Below are 13,872 nucleotides of genomic sequence, written 5' to 3'. Positions count from 1 at the left end.
GTTGAAATGTGGTGGCTTTCATAAAAGGTGTGTCTGTGAGCTGGGCTCTTTCTGGCCACTGCCTTCCTGAAGTGTGCAGCCATCATCAGATGACGTGGGTGCTGCTGTGCTTGTTACCAAAGGCACTCAGGCCAGTCAGATCTCCTGGAGAAGTCCTGTTTGTACTTCTCACTGAAGATCACTTGGTGCTTTTGGTCCAGTCAGCACTGAGAACTTCTGCTCAAGGGAAGGCAGCCCAGTGCTGCTGTCCTGCTTTTCTCTTCCTAATCCTCGTTAGGAGGAATTGGCAAATTTTGCTAAGCATGCCCAAATGTGGCCATGCTGGTAAATTGCTCAGCTGCTCCATCTGGAAAAGGTTGAGGAGTTTCCCAGGTCAAGGAGAAGGCCTTCCTTCCCCTCACCCACCCTCACTTTCCTGCTGCAGGATGCTGAGCACTCAAACCAGAGCCCTGCTTCAGCAGCACAGTTCAGCCCAGGCCTGGCTGTGAGCACCTAAATACATTGCTCAAACTCTGCAGGTGCTTTCAGGGCAGTGTTTGTGTGATCCCTCAAGCTGGAGGTGCCATGGTCATTACCAGCAGATTTGGTGGTGGTTGCAGGGCTAATGAAAACTTCCTCCCTCTGGGGTTCCATGCATCACTTCAGACATTGCATCCCAGGTCACAGGGGTGAGGGGAACTCAGGGAAGAGTTTCAGTGCTGAGGAGCTGTACCAAGAAGTGCTTTCTGCCCCTTTTTTGTGCCATGAATGGTAGGACTCACCCCACATCCCCGTCCTAAGCTTCCCCTCAATGAATGCAGCCAGGACAGGGAAATTCAAAATATTCTCATAGGGGTCTAGTGGTGTTCATCTGCAAAAGCCATAGGGCAAAACAGGTCAAATGAGGAGGCCAAGGCTGTTCACAGACACAGTGGTATAGTTTGAACCTATCAACTTAATCCTCACCATCTGACCTTGCAAATTCCAGGCACTTGGTGCAACGTGATGTGGAGTTAACCCCTTTCCCTGGCTGTGGTGCTGATGCAGCCGTGCATCAGTGCCTCCACATCCATCATTCAGCAGCTCAGAAAGTGAAGGCCTAGATAAATCTCTTTATTCTGAAAAATTAATCTATCACTGGTATATTGCAGCCATTAAAATGCACATAAAGCAACACCTTATTTAAAATTCTGTCTAGAGTGCTTAGGATAACAGCTAAAGTTTCATCTAGGCTAATAGACTCTTGCCACATTGCTCCCAAGTTCCAGGTTCTCCAGCATCAAAGAAAAGCTTTGGGTCAAGGGTTTTGATGGGGATTTTTCTCTCTTTCTTGAAGAAGTAGCAGCATCTTCTTTCCTTGAAGTTCTTTCTGCTCTTCTCAGTACGTGATAAAGAAGAAGTTTAGCCAATGCTCCTTGGACATGCTCTTTTTGGCTCCCTGGGCTCCAGTGTGGAGATGCTGTCTTTAAGAAAAGTCTTGGCTATAATGTAAGGAGGGCAAAAGGGGAATCCTAATCAACAGCATGGTTTTAACCTGGTTTCCTAGGAGAGGGGCCCTTGGATCACGCTGTGTCTACACAAAAGTGGAGCCTGGCAGTGTTTGAACCCCTCAGCCAATTTCAGCCAATCTCCCAGGGAAGCTGAGAACTTAAATGTGTCTTATTCCAGCAGGTTTCATGAAACAAAGAGCTGAGCATGAAAATACCTTGGCTTATACCTTGCTGTGGGAATGCAGATGCTGGCCCTGTGCAAAAGGCAGTGATGGAGAATTCAACAGTTAAATGTAGACATCTTCTTCCTTTTGTCATTAGTATTTCAATCTTAATTTCAGGGATCAGACCAGCTTCTCTACTGGAGTCAGTGGTGCTATTGTATTCCTCATCTCTTGAGGATTAAGTCCAAGGACCCTTCATTGCACATCAGTACTTGCTCTGTGTCCTTGCTCTCTCCATATAAGACAGCTGAAATAATGTGAAATGTTCCATAGTTTGTAGGACTTGACCTTTTCATTTCTCCTAAAACTGCCCCAGAGCTGCACTCAGGAACACAAAGAAACAAAAATACCTGGACTCAGATCCCAACAATACTCAATGGCCCTACAAAAGTGCATTTGTATGTGCAGCAATTGCAGGTTATTTCAGCCACGTGCCAGTTACTGCCTCTCAGGACTGAGGGTTTATATTCAGTCTGTCTCAGAGGTTACAGTGGGAGCCTTGCTTTTATCCCAGAAGATACTCTGGGTAATGTGAAAGCAGTAAAATCACTTTGCTTGGTCCCAAAAGTCAGTTTTCATGTTCAGCCCCAGTATCCTGGTGGGCTGTCTGCCTCTCCAGAAGCTTTCAAGGCTGATCAAAAGACATTGTTTTAGAGGGAGACCTACCCCATGCTTACAAGATAAAAGGATGAGAATCTATGGTTGAAGAGCTTATGTGGGAACAATGAAAAAAGGATTTCCAGGGCTCCTTCATAATTTTTGAGGCTCCCTTGAGAAATGGAGAAAGGAATGCAGGTAGGAAGGTCTGTGGAAGCAGAAGCCTGGTGGGGAAGGGGTTTGTGTAGCTTTGTATCCAGCACTGGGAGGAAGGGGCAGGACTGAAAATACAATCTTTAAAAAGAATGTCTGAAGCCATGCTGCCAGACAAGAGAGGCAGGCAGAGGGCAGAACACAGAGCTGCCAGATAAATGTGTGGGGAGAGAAATGAAGAACACTGTGCCATTTCTGGGAAGACTGTTCTCTCCTGCCAGGGCAGATACTACTTTGTGTGAGTAGTCATTAGTCTGACAAATGTGGCTCTCCATCAAAAAGGGGTGGAGGACCAGGACTGCTGTGCTGTGATATCCCTGCTGGCTGGGACAGACATGGAGAGGATGAGGAATTGTGTATTGGGACATAACACTGCTGCTGGGGGTCAGTGGCATCACCCAGCGTGTCTGCTGATGGCTCATGCTGTGGGCTTCAAGCAGGGACCTCTCACCACTACAGCTGGGGCTGGATGTGGGATGTGCCGGAGAGTTGGGCTTCCCTTGAAGCAGAGTAATGGTCTGCAAAGCTGAAAACTGGCCAGCAAGTGCCACAGTAAATGCTGGCCAGTGGGTTACACTATGTAGGTTTTTCTTCCCTCCAAGCCCTCTTCTTCCTCTTGTCAGCTCTCTTTCTAATGGTTTTTCTTCTACAAAACAGCCATTACCAAGATTTGCAGGAGCAGCTTGGCATTACCTGCTTGTAGTTTTAGTTTGACTAGGGGCATTGCTGCAGGCTACAGATCTGCAGAACTCAACCTCCTGTTCTGCAGGAGTGAAAAACTGCAACATTAGGAGGCTTGGGGAAGTTTTCTACCGCTTAGAGCAAGGGACCATGAAAGTGCAGTATGTCCCTAATAAGTCCAGGGAGGGAAGGTGAAAATCCTGGTTTATTGGAACTGGAAGGTGGAGAGGGGGCTGCTCCGTGGTATTGCCAATCCCTCTGCCTTCCCAGCTGGAGGTCACAGGTCCATGTCTCCCGTGCAGGAATTCCCCCTGCCAGCGGCACCGGCACTCTGCAGATCTACCTGATCGACATCAACGACAACGCTCCGGAGCTGCTGCCAAAGGAGGCGCAGATCTGCGAGAAGCCAAACCTGAATGTCATCAACATCACCGCCGCGGACGCTGACATCGATCCAAACGTGGGGCCCTTCGTCTTCGAGCTGCCAAGTGTGCCATCTGCAGTGAGGAAGAACTGGACCATCACACGGCTCAATGGTAAATGGGGCGGGCAATCCTGAGCACATTTGGGCTCTGGTTCACTAATGAGCCCCACGTGTGGCTTCCAACTTCGAAACTTTCCCACTTTTTTTATCTGGTTTTTATTTTTTAAAGCACATTACGGCTGACATTATAGACAAGATAGTTAATCAGAAATGATTTCTATCAGACCTGCAGCATAACTCTAAGAGCCTTGGCACTTGGCTTTTTTTAATGCAGTTCATAATTATGAACAGTTATCAGTAGTGAACAGAGTATAAATCATCCATAATGGCCAAGGGGAAAAAAGCTATTATCAGTCTTCCTTATGTTCCTCCAGTGTAATTGTCATAAGCCACAATCAGGATCAATGTTCATTTCTCTGACCATAATTGCATAAAGGCAGCCTTTTAATTTACCATGGAACCAGGAGGGCTAGGTAAGTGTGAAGATTACCAGTATGTGAAGGATTTTTATATTGCAGTGTGCAACCACAAATGGTCCTAATTGCTCTGGTTATTGGTAGTTTCAGCAGAGCATGGAAAATGTCATGGAATTATGGGCTGGTTTTGGCCACAATGCTGGTCCCTCTCACTGAGGTCTGGCAGAGGCTGCCAGACCGGGGGCAACAGCTTGTGCCCTCACAGGGCTCAGTCATAATGGGTTTACCTGCCTGTGCCTGTCATCAGTGAGTTCCCAAAATCCTCAGGTGGAAGGGTGAGTGAGTACAGAGTGGCCAGGGGCAGCCCAGCCTCAGGAAGCATTATCCATGTGTTCCTTTTTGTGTTTGATGCCTTTTTGAACACATGCAACCGGATTTGCAAATGGCATCCAGGTAGTTCTGTGCAGCAGTGAGAACACACCGTGTTCTAAAATACAATTTAAAACTTTGAAAAGCTGAAAGCTGTTTCTTTCAGCCAACTGGCTGGTTGTTGGTCAGACTGATGGGGCAGGGTTCTGAGGCTGTCCTGCCCAGGTGTGTTGTTGCTAACCTCTTCTGCAGGGCTCAGAAGCCCGCACAAGTGTGGCTGCAAGGCACTACCAGTGTCATCTTGTGTCTGTCTGTCCTGGTCTCCAGGGGACTACGCCCAGCTCAGTTTGAGGATCATGTACCTGGAAGCAGGCGTGTACGATGTGCCCATCATCGTGACAGACTCAGGAAACCCTCCCTTGTACAACACCTCTGTCATCAAGGTGAAGGTGTGCCCGTGTGACGAGAACGGCGACTGCACCACCATCGGGGCCGTGGCTGCTGCAGGGCTGGGCACAGGGGCCATCATTGCCATCCTGATCTGCATCATTATCTTACTGAGTGAGTACCACAGGGCCTGGCCTGAAATCACAGACTGCTTTGGGCTGGACCTTAAAGCTTGTTCCAACCCTCCTGTCACAGGCAGGGACACCTTCCACTATCCAAGGTTGCTCCAAGCCCCATCCAACTTGGCTGTGGACACTTCCAGGGATGGGACAGCCACAGCTTCTCTGGGCAACCTCTGCCACGCCCTCACAGTAAAGAATTTCTCCCCAAAATCTGCTCTAAACCTACCCTCCTTCATGTTTCCCTGTTCCCTGTTGTTCTTTCCTATAGCCTGTATTTTTCAAGCTCCATGCAGAGGGCAGGTCCCTGAGCTTGGGCTGTGGGGGTGGTTCACACATCTGCATTCAAACCTCCTTCACTGCAGCATCAGCAAAATGAGCTTTGCCTGTGTCAGAGCTAAGACTTCCAGTAGCTTTGCAAACATTATTACACCTGACAACAACTTGTAAGTAGTGAGTGTGATAGGATCGTCCGCTTTTTGCAGGATAAAGTTGAAGGCTTCTTCCAAATATCTCTGTCAGATTCTGCCACAGCTCTCATGTCAGTCTGGCTGTGGATATACTGGTTCCCAGTATCAGATACACTGGTTATGAGAGTCTGGCTAGGCCCTTGCAGAGCCAGGGCATAAGTGGGTTTTCCTGGTTGTTCCAAGGAAAAGAAGAATGGTAGTTATTCCCATTACTTTTAAAATGACCTCAGATCGGGGGGTCATGGGGGATTATGAGTGTTTTCAGAGGAAGGATTCCCAGTTTGTCAGAAATGATGGAGGGCTGGGGATACATCACAGAGAAGGACTGGCCATCCCTTTCGTCAAGGCAAAACTTCCCTTTTGCCCCAGAGTGCTGTCAGTCCCAAGCTTCCATGAGTATTATCAACAACCATGTGTGTGCACACTTAAAAAGTAAAAATTATATTATTATAACTTCAAGCAGGAGTTGGCACAGTAGGAATAGATAAAAACAAGCTCTGAAATGAACAATGAGGTAAATATTCATCAAGAAACGCAGGATGAATCCATGGGACTTTCATTAAAGCTAATGGGAGTTATGGTGCTAAATCACATTTAATATTTACCCTCAATGCATTTTAACAGCAGACAAAGTGACATATGCTCCAGATGTCACCTCATGGGGACATGCCGTGGTACAGTAGGAGCATTGGGCCACCCCTGGACATCCATTCACACCCTGGGCTGGTGGTGGGAGGGGTGGTGTGTAATTGATCTGCTGGATCAGGATGGAGAGTGAGGAGTTTTGTGCAGACCCTGCTGCTCTCCCAGCCCAGCTGAGCTGATGGAGCCTCCCTGTGCCCAATTCCTGCCCTTCATTCCCAGTTTTGGCTGCTCCCTTCAGCCAGCGCGGTTGCTCGGGGCACCGCAGTCACACGTCCCGATGAAGATGAAGGTGTTCATCAGCCTCACCTCCTTCTGCTCTGCAGGTTTGCTGCTGCCCCTCGGCTCAAAGTTTGCACTGGAGCCACAGAAATGATTAAACACAGGTCTTCTTTTTGCTGCTCTTGTATAAATCCAGTGCTAAAATACAATTTAAAACGGTTGAAAATCCTATTGACTGAAATTAACTTCAGCTGAAGGACATTTGATTTAAGAGATTCCTCTTTCCATTTTCAGATACATTATCCCATTTTAAATTACGGGTTTTATTACAAAAGCTTATTTTTACATTCATTGTAATTCTAATTGACTTTTTTTTTTTTATCTTGGAGAGCTGCAAAGCACTGTATCAGGGATGAAAAATGTAATTTGCAATGAGCAGTTTTACAGTTACATCTTTCCAGTGTTTTGCCTCCTTTCTATCTGTTTCATATCATGACCTCTAAACAATAGCCTAGAAAAAGGCAGAAGAGGGATTTTCTTGTGCTGTTTGTCCATTTTAGAGTCAGCAGGTCAAAGCTGGATGACTTTAAAAGGAAGAAGAAATAAGGGGACAGATCCAAGATTGCTCCTGTGAAGGAAGTTTGTGCCTTTACCTTTGCTCAAAGGGGTTTTTTTCTTCCTCTTGCTACCTGATGCATTAGCTGCACAAATAACACATTTAGAAGAGCAATGCGGTAAAAATTGTGAAGGGTGAAGACAATAGATTTCAAGGAAAACTACATGCAGAGCAAAAATGGTTCTAACAGCAGTAATAGCACTTCCCATTCTGCAAAGTGAATAAAAGGAAGGAGAGTGCACTATATCCACCATTGACACTTTGAAGGTCTTTTTTTTTTTTCCAAGGTAGCCGTAAAGGCGTTAATGGCACCGTTTTTTCCACAAGTGCATGAAAAAGTATTTTTTAGAAAAAAAAAAAAGGAAATAAAAAGATAAACCCCAGTAACCATTATAATATTGTCTTTGTGGACCAGTCAGGTACCTTGTTGTGAGAAACTTGAAAAGGAACAATGAAAAAAGGACTTCAATAGTGTGCTAAATAGCAGAGGTTTTATAGTACAGATGAGAGTTACATTTTCTTTCCTTTTCTTTCTTGCTTTCTTGAATAGATCTGGGATAAGCATTAAAGATATGCTGAACTATCTGAAAACAATTCTGTTGGCTGGCAGGCAGGGATGGCTGCCAATTGGCACACAATGGCAGTAATTAGCTGTCCGGTCCTCTTCGCTCACTTCACTGAGTTCTTGTTGGGTATAAACACTTTGGTGCTGAGAGGAAGAATTTGGATCCTCCTATGCACCTCCTCCTGCAAGCTGGATGGCCCATCCATGTCTCCAGGGTCTGGACTCAGCTAAAAACCCCAAACTTTGGGATCTCACATCCTGCCTGGGTTAGCTTGTGTTGGCTGTGTTGGTTTGGCACAGTTGAAGGTTGACCCAGGTGAAATGAACCAGGGACACTTGTTCCCACCTCCACTGTCCATCCATTGCTCCCTTCTCCTGCAAAATGTCACCATCACAGCTCAGTGTGGGGCTTGCACAGAGAATGGAGGGGAGAGCAGATGGTGGGAGGTGTAAGTGCAGCAGCTGCCCAGGCTGAACCTCATTGTTCAGGGCATTATTTGCAGCTACTGAGTACGAGAATGAAAACAAATGTATTAGCACATTCTTGAAGAAGACAAGATCTGGCTGCCTTATGTTAGTGGAGACTTGAGTTCCCAGATAATCTTGCATGCAGTAATTCACTGGGAGCACACAGCCCCTGGGACGCGGGTGTCCCTTTGAAGGGTGAGGGTGGGGAGCAGTGAGCCAGTGTTCCCTGTGGGTAAAGTTGTTTAAAAAAGGAAAAATTTCTCATGATTCAAGACCTGCTCATCTCTCCCTATTACTGTGCTGAGAGAGATTAGCCGAGCCTGGCATGTGAATGCTGATGCCTGAGGAGCTTGGCTGTGTGCTACCAGATTTGCTCTCCCTCATTCTGCAAAGCTAGCCCTGCTCTCTGAAAGGATTTCAGATGATCTGAGATTTGCTTTCCAAGTTGATGGCCAAATGCATGTGCTAATGTCCTGGCTAATCTGATCTCAGAAGTCTTAAGAGCCTCCCTCATGGACCAAAGAAGAATATGAGGGTGGCCAAATTGGATTACAGGACCCAGCGTTGTGCATCCTCCCCAGATCAGTCTTGCCTGGCCAACCACAGAAAACAACAGAGACTGCCACAGTCAGGGCTCATGACCTGAACGGGCTGAGCCTGTGCCACGCTGCTGGAACAGCCCCTTGTGCACAAATGTTGGGTATCTGCACCTGTTTCCTTCTCTGCAGCTCTCTTTCCTCCATCTTTATGCCCCTGAATAAAATAAAGGTGGAAATCTAATCCTGAAAACTCAGGATTCAGATCAAATATTTTGAGAAAGCCACAGTTTTCACACTTCCTGGTTTCATCTCCTTTGATTGTGTGCTTTACTCCTGATTAATATCAGCTCAATCAGCATCGGTGATGGATCTTAAAGAAATGTTTGTAGTGGGAATCTGTCACAGTATTTACAGCTCTCACTGATCTCCCCTTTAAAAATTAGACCATGCAGTAGGTTAACATTTCATTCCTCCTTCCAGCAGCCAGTGGGGTTCTCTGCAGTGGGCAGGGGTAGGTGTTAGGACACCCTCAGCCTGGCCCTGTGCTGCAGGAGGTCCCAGCTCACCCAGCTTCCTCCCCATTGCAGCCATGGTTCTGCTCTTCGTGGTGTGGATGAAGCGCCGGGAGAAGGAGCGCCACACCAAGCAGCTCCTCATCGACCCCGAGGACGACGTCAGGGACAACATCCTCAAGTACGACGAGGAGGGAGGTGGAGAGGAGGACCAGGTGAGAAGAGCCCCTGAGTTGTGGCCAAGGAGCAGCTGTGCAGTCTTTACTCTCAAAAAAGCAGAAACCACATTATTTTTAATACAGTACATGCAAAGGGTTGTGTTTTTTTATTTATGACCAGGCAGCTTTATTGGCTTCCCTGGTGTGGTGAAGAGACAGCAGGTCCAGGAGATTCAGGATATTACTGGGATTGTGCAAGCAGGATGATGCCAGGAGGCCAGTGCCACAGGGATTTTTCTACCCCCTGGGCAGCTTGCTGGGGAAGGACTATAAATCACTCCATTGACACTCATGTTCAAAACATATTTTTGTTACTTAAGTCATTAAAATTGTGTATTTTACCAGAGATCTTCATAAAACCAGCCAGCAGCTACTGCCCTGCCCAGCCCTGTGGCTGAAGTCTCTTGCCTTGGCTTGCTTGAGCCTTGAGCTTCTGTGGGCTTTCCCTGCATTTACTTAATCATCTCTAATGTGCCTTTAATGTCTTTTAATTTCTGGACATGGTTTGTGAGAAATGTCTAAAGAGATTTGGGGATTTTCTCTTTCACCACGCAGCGCGTGGTGGCAAAGCTTTGCTGGGTGACAGAGCCCTGAGCCACAGGCTGCCTGAACACGTCAGCTTTCCTCCAGTGGCTTTTCCTACAGACACCAACGCTGATGTTGCATGAAAACCCCCCCTGGCCTGCACTCCTGGGATGTGCTTTTTCCTCTGCTACGTGTCCAGTTCCTCAGCTAAAATAGCAAAGTTTGGTCACTCATGTTGAAGTCGCTGGTTTTTTACTCCTACCAAACACGAGCGAAGAGCCCAGGACCCTCTCAAATACGATGTTCATGCAGATTACGTGGCTGTACATTGTGTAATGGCTTTATTTTTGCTTTTTGAATTGGACTGGATGGTTCCAGGTCAGTGCTTAGGGATCCCACAAAAGCCCTGCAGCACATCCTGCCGTGGAGGTCCCGGTGGCCTCCAAAGGCAAGCTCGGGGAGAGCTGCCATGGCAAACTCTTGAGGCAGGAGTTTACCCAAACCTTGAAAAGTTCTTATTCCACATAAAAATTCTCACAATTAACATTTCTTTTTTGTCTTCTCGCTGTCAAGTTATTTATAAATATTGCTCCTGGAGATTCAATCATCCCTGTCTGAGCACAAGGATAGTTTTCCTGGTAGAACAAAGCACTGTTCTAAGCATTCCAAGTAGCTGAAGTATCTGGTTTCAGGCAACTACACTGTAGGCTTAAATATTTTAGGAAGGATTCGTTAAAAACAACAGCAAAGAATGAGCAGCAAAACACCATTACCTACATGAATACATTTTTAATGAAATATTACCTGGTTCTCATTTCATGATAGAAACCTATTCTGTTGGGATTTTTCACAAGCAAAAAGAACATAATTACTTTGAAAAGCCTACATGCATAAATGCAAAACACATTTTAATGTTTTTACTTCTGTAGAAATGTAATTGCAATAATATGTCTACCAACACTGTGTCTCTACATTATAATGTGTATTTTGTCAAAAAAGTTATGTGTACACCTATGCACACACAAACAAAAGCCAGGGTTTTATCCCAAATATTTAGTTTCTGCGTGAAGTATTCAGAAAGTGTTTAAATACTTGATTTAACTTATAAGATGCACTCTTAGGAGGTCAATTTTATGAGCTGCTCAGATGTCAGGTTCATCTCTAATTTAGATGGAGATGCTACATACCCAGGGATAAGATTTGCTATCAAACTTCAGCTGAAACAGAATTAGAGCCCTTGACTTGTTTGCACATTGAATGAGCAGGTGATCTGAAGGAAAAGCTCTGGGTTTCACACTGTGCCTTCCCATTTGTCACAGGATTACGATTTAAGCCAGCTCCAGCAGCCAGAGACCATGGACCACGTGCTGAACAAGACACCTGGAGTCAGAAGGGTGGATGAAAGACCTATTGGTGCTGAACCACAGTATCCTATAAGACCAGTAATCCCACATCCAGGGGATATTGGTGATTTTATTAATGAGGTATGTTCTGCAGGGGGTTCTGTGTCGTGTCTTCAAAGCTTGAGCAGCCAGCTAAAGTCAGGTTTCCCTGACTGCACGGACCAAGCAGTGCTGCTGCTCATGCCAGAAGTCTGATGCCAGCCACGGAAAGGATTGGCATGAGTAAAGGATGCAGGGCTTGGCTTAATGAAGGCATTGAACCAGAAAAAAAACAAGATTTCTGTCTTGTGGGTGTTGCAAACACCGTGGTTTTCAGCACCCAGGCAGAATGAGCCATTGGTTGCTTCTGGATTTGTAATTATTTCAGCAGTCTCTGCCTTCCTTGTAAGCTCTGTTTGGTGTAAAGCCTCAAAGAGTTTGCAGCACAGAGAGACTCAGATCAGAGAGGTTTCTTTATTTTATGTTAGATTACTGCTCCTTTATCTGCCTGTACAAATATCTATCCATTTGGTATTTCTTATCTCATTTTTAGTTTTGAGTGACTGAGTGGTTACAAACCAATCAATGCATTATTTCCTCCGAGACAAAGCACACCATCTATTTCCTAAGCCAGAAAAATAAATGTTACAGCCATTTAATTCTATTATTACATGCATTTCCTGCTGTGCTTTTCTCATTTTCATCATTAAAATCCCTTCTTCCTTTGTCCCTTTGCCCATCCTTCACTGACATTTACACACATCCATGCTCCTGAAGACTCGCTCTTACACACGGCCCTGCTGCTAAAACCATCTCCACCTCCCCACACCGAGGCCAGGGCTTCTGAAGGTGGGAATGTGGAACATTTGCTTTATTGCAGGGCTATTCCACCTGGCTTTTCCTGATGCTGGGCTCTGCAGCAAAGCAATTCTTTTTCTCCATATCCCAAGGCCGTTTCCATGGCCTGCCTACACTGCTGCCCACACCTCACAGGAGCAGCAATGCCCCCCAGCCCTCTGCCCAGGGTGCACACCCCACGTCTGTCCTAATTGCAGGATTTTGCCAGGAGTGATCTTTTTTACTATTATTATTTTGTTTTCCTGAATGAATGAAAATAATCAGAATTTAAATATTGGTGGGAGAGGAAGGGTGCTGGTTTTTGTTTCACCGGCTAAACTGGACATCTCAACAGGCAGCCCCATGAAGGACACGCTGGCCAGGACAGAAAGCTTTCCAGATCCAGAAATGGATCATTGGAAATAACTCCCCTGCCACTCAATACTTTTTAGGGACACTGGGAGTTACTGGGTTTTCTGCTGGGGGCAGCTGAAAGGTTTCTGCACCCAGAGGTGCATCTGGGAAGCCCTGGGATGTTCATTTTTCCCTTTTAGCTTTGCTGCAGGGATCCCCCCAGCGCAGCCCCCTGCCAAACCCCACGGTGGGCATTGACATTGTGTGTTCACCCCCCCAGGGCCTGCGTGCAGCAGACAACGACCCCACAGCCCCCCCCTACGATTCCCTGCTCGTCTTTGACTACGAGGGCAGCGGCTCCACCGCCGGCTCCGTCAGCTCCCTCAACTCCTCCAGCTCCGGGGACCAGGACTACGACTACCTGAACGACTGGGGGCCCAGGTTCAAGAAACTGGCGGACATGTACGGGGGAGGAGAGGAAGATTAAACTGACCTCATCTTATTAAAAAAAAAAAAAAAAAAAAAATTAAAAAAAAAAAATTTAGGAAAAACAAACAAACAACAAACCCACAGACAACGTTAACAAAAAGAGCCGATGCAGGAGCAAGAACTGTACAGATGTGGCAGCTTTTTTAATTAATATCCCCTGCTGACTGTATTGTTATTTTTAGTGGTGATATAGGAGGTTTCTTTTTTTTTTTTTTTTTTTCTTTCCTTTGTATTTTTTTTTTTCTTAGGCTATTGAGCTGTCTCGCATGAACACTTGTCTCTGCTGCAGGTTTCTTTTTGGGTTTTTTTTTTTGTTTTTTTAATGTCAGCTGGGATATTGCTCGTTTACCTGCTTTATGACTAAAGAGAGTGAAAGGCACTCTGTCTTAACTTGAATTTCTTAGAACAGAAGCACTGTTTTTAAAATATATATATATATATATATATTTGAAAGTGCCTTTTGGTGCATGTGTCAGATTCCCTTCAATCTCAGGAGTGATGAAAACAAACATACAACCATCCTGGGCAGCACTCCCTGTGACCCTAAGCCAGTTCTAGCTGGGAAGGAGTTAACAAAAAGGAACTGTGGAGATTGTTTCTTTTTTGCCTTTTTTTGTTTCCTTTAATTTTGTTGTTTTTTTTTTTTTTTAAGGGGGTGACTCATTCTGGGGTGGAAGAGGATGGGGGGTGGGGAGGGGGGAGATGTTTTGAGTCGAAATCTTAACAGCCATCTTTAAGCCTCAGCAGGTGGTGAACTAGTCATCATGTTGTATATAATTCAGTGTTATCAGATGCAAAATACTGACCAGAGGGCTCTGCTGGCCCCTGGTCACACTCAATGTAGCTGCATAGAACTATAGCATTGATAAAGCCTTTGGTTATTGCAACAGAAATCTCCGACAGCCCTTGCCTAGAACCCTACAAAGTAAATGGTGACATGACCAAAGGCCCATCTGTTTGTTTTTCTGCTATCGCCGTGTTCTGGCTCCCACGACCTCGCGAGCGACGGACGCA

At 45.9% G+C, this 13,872-nt stretch overlaps 1 protein-coding gene across 2 annotated transcripts in view; it reads left to right on the top strand.

The window, feature by feature from the left end:
• The window catches only part of CDH4 (cadherin 4), a 412,941-nt gene extending 399,469 nt beyond the window's left edge, over positions 1-13,472 (top strand). For both annotated transcript variants that reach the window (XM_088064463.1, XM_005524827.2), the window contains exons 12-16: positions 3,487-3,720; positions 4,781-5,014; positions 9,129-9,268; positions 11,116-11,280; positions 12,650-13,472. In XM_088064463.1, the coding sequence (XP_087920589.1) occupies positions 3,487-3,720; positions 4,781-5,014; positions 9,129-9,268; positions 11,116-11,280; positions 12,650-12,856 (980 nt within the window). In that variant the 3' untranslated portion in view covers positions 12,857-13,472. The remainder of the gene's footprint in view (positions 1-3,486; positions 3,721-4,780; positions 5,015-9,128; positions 9,269-11,115; positions 11,281-12,649) is intronic.
• The last annotated feature ends 400 nt before the right edge of the window (positions 13,473-13,872 follow it).

Source organism: Pseudopodoces humilis, chromosome 19 (genome assembly GCF_049639895.1).
Source record: "Pseudopodoces humilis isolate 2021_Gansu_Grassland_sample_001 chromosome 19, ASM4963989v1, whole genome shotgun sequence".
NCBI lineage: Eukaryota > Metazoa > Chordata > Aves > Passeriformes > Paridae > Pseudopodoces > Pseudopodoces humilis.
The sequence above is the reverse complement of the archived record's forward strand: the minus strand, read 5'-3'. Positions and strand labels throughout refer to the sequence as shown.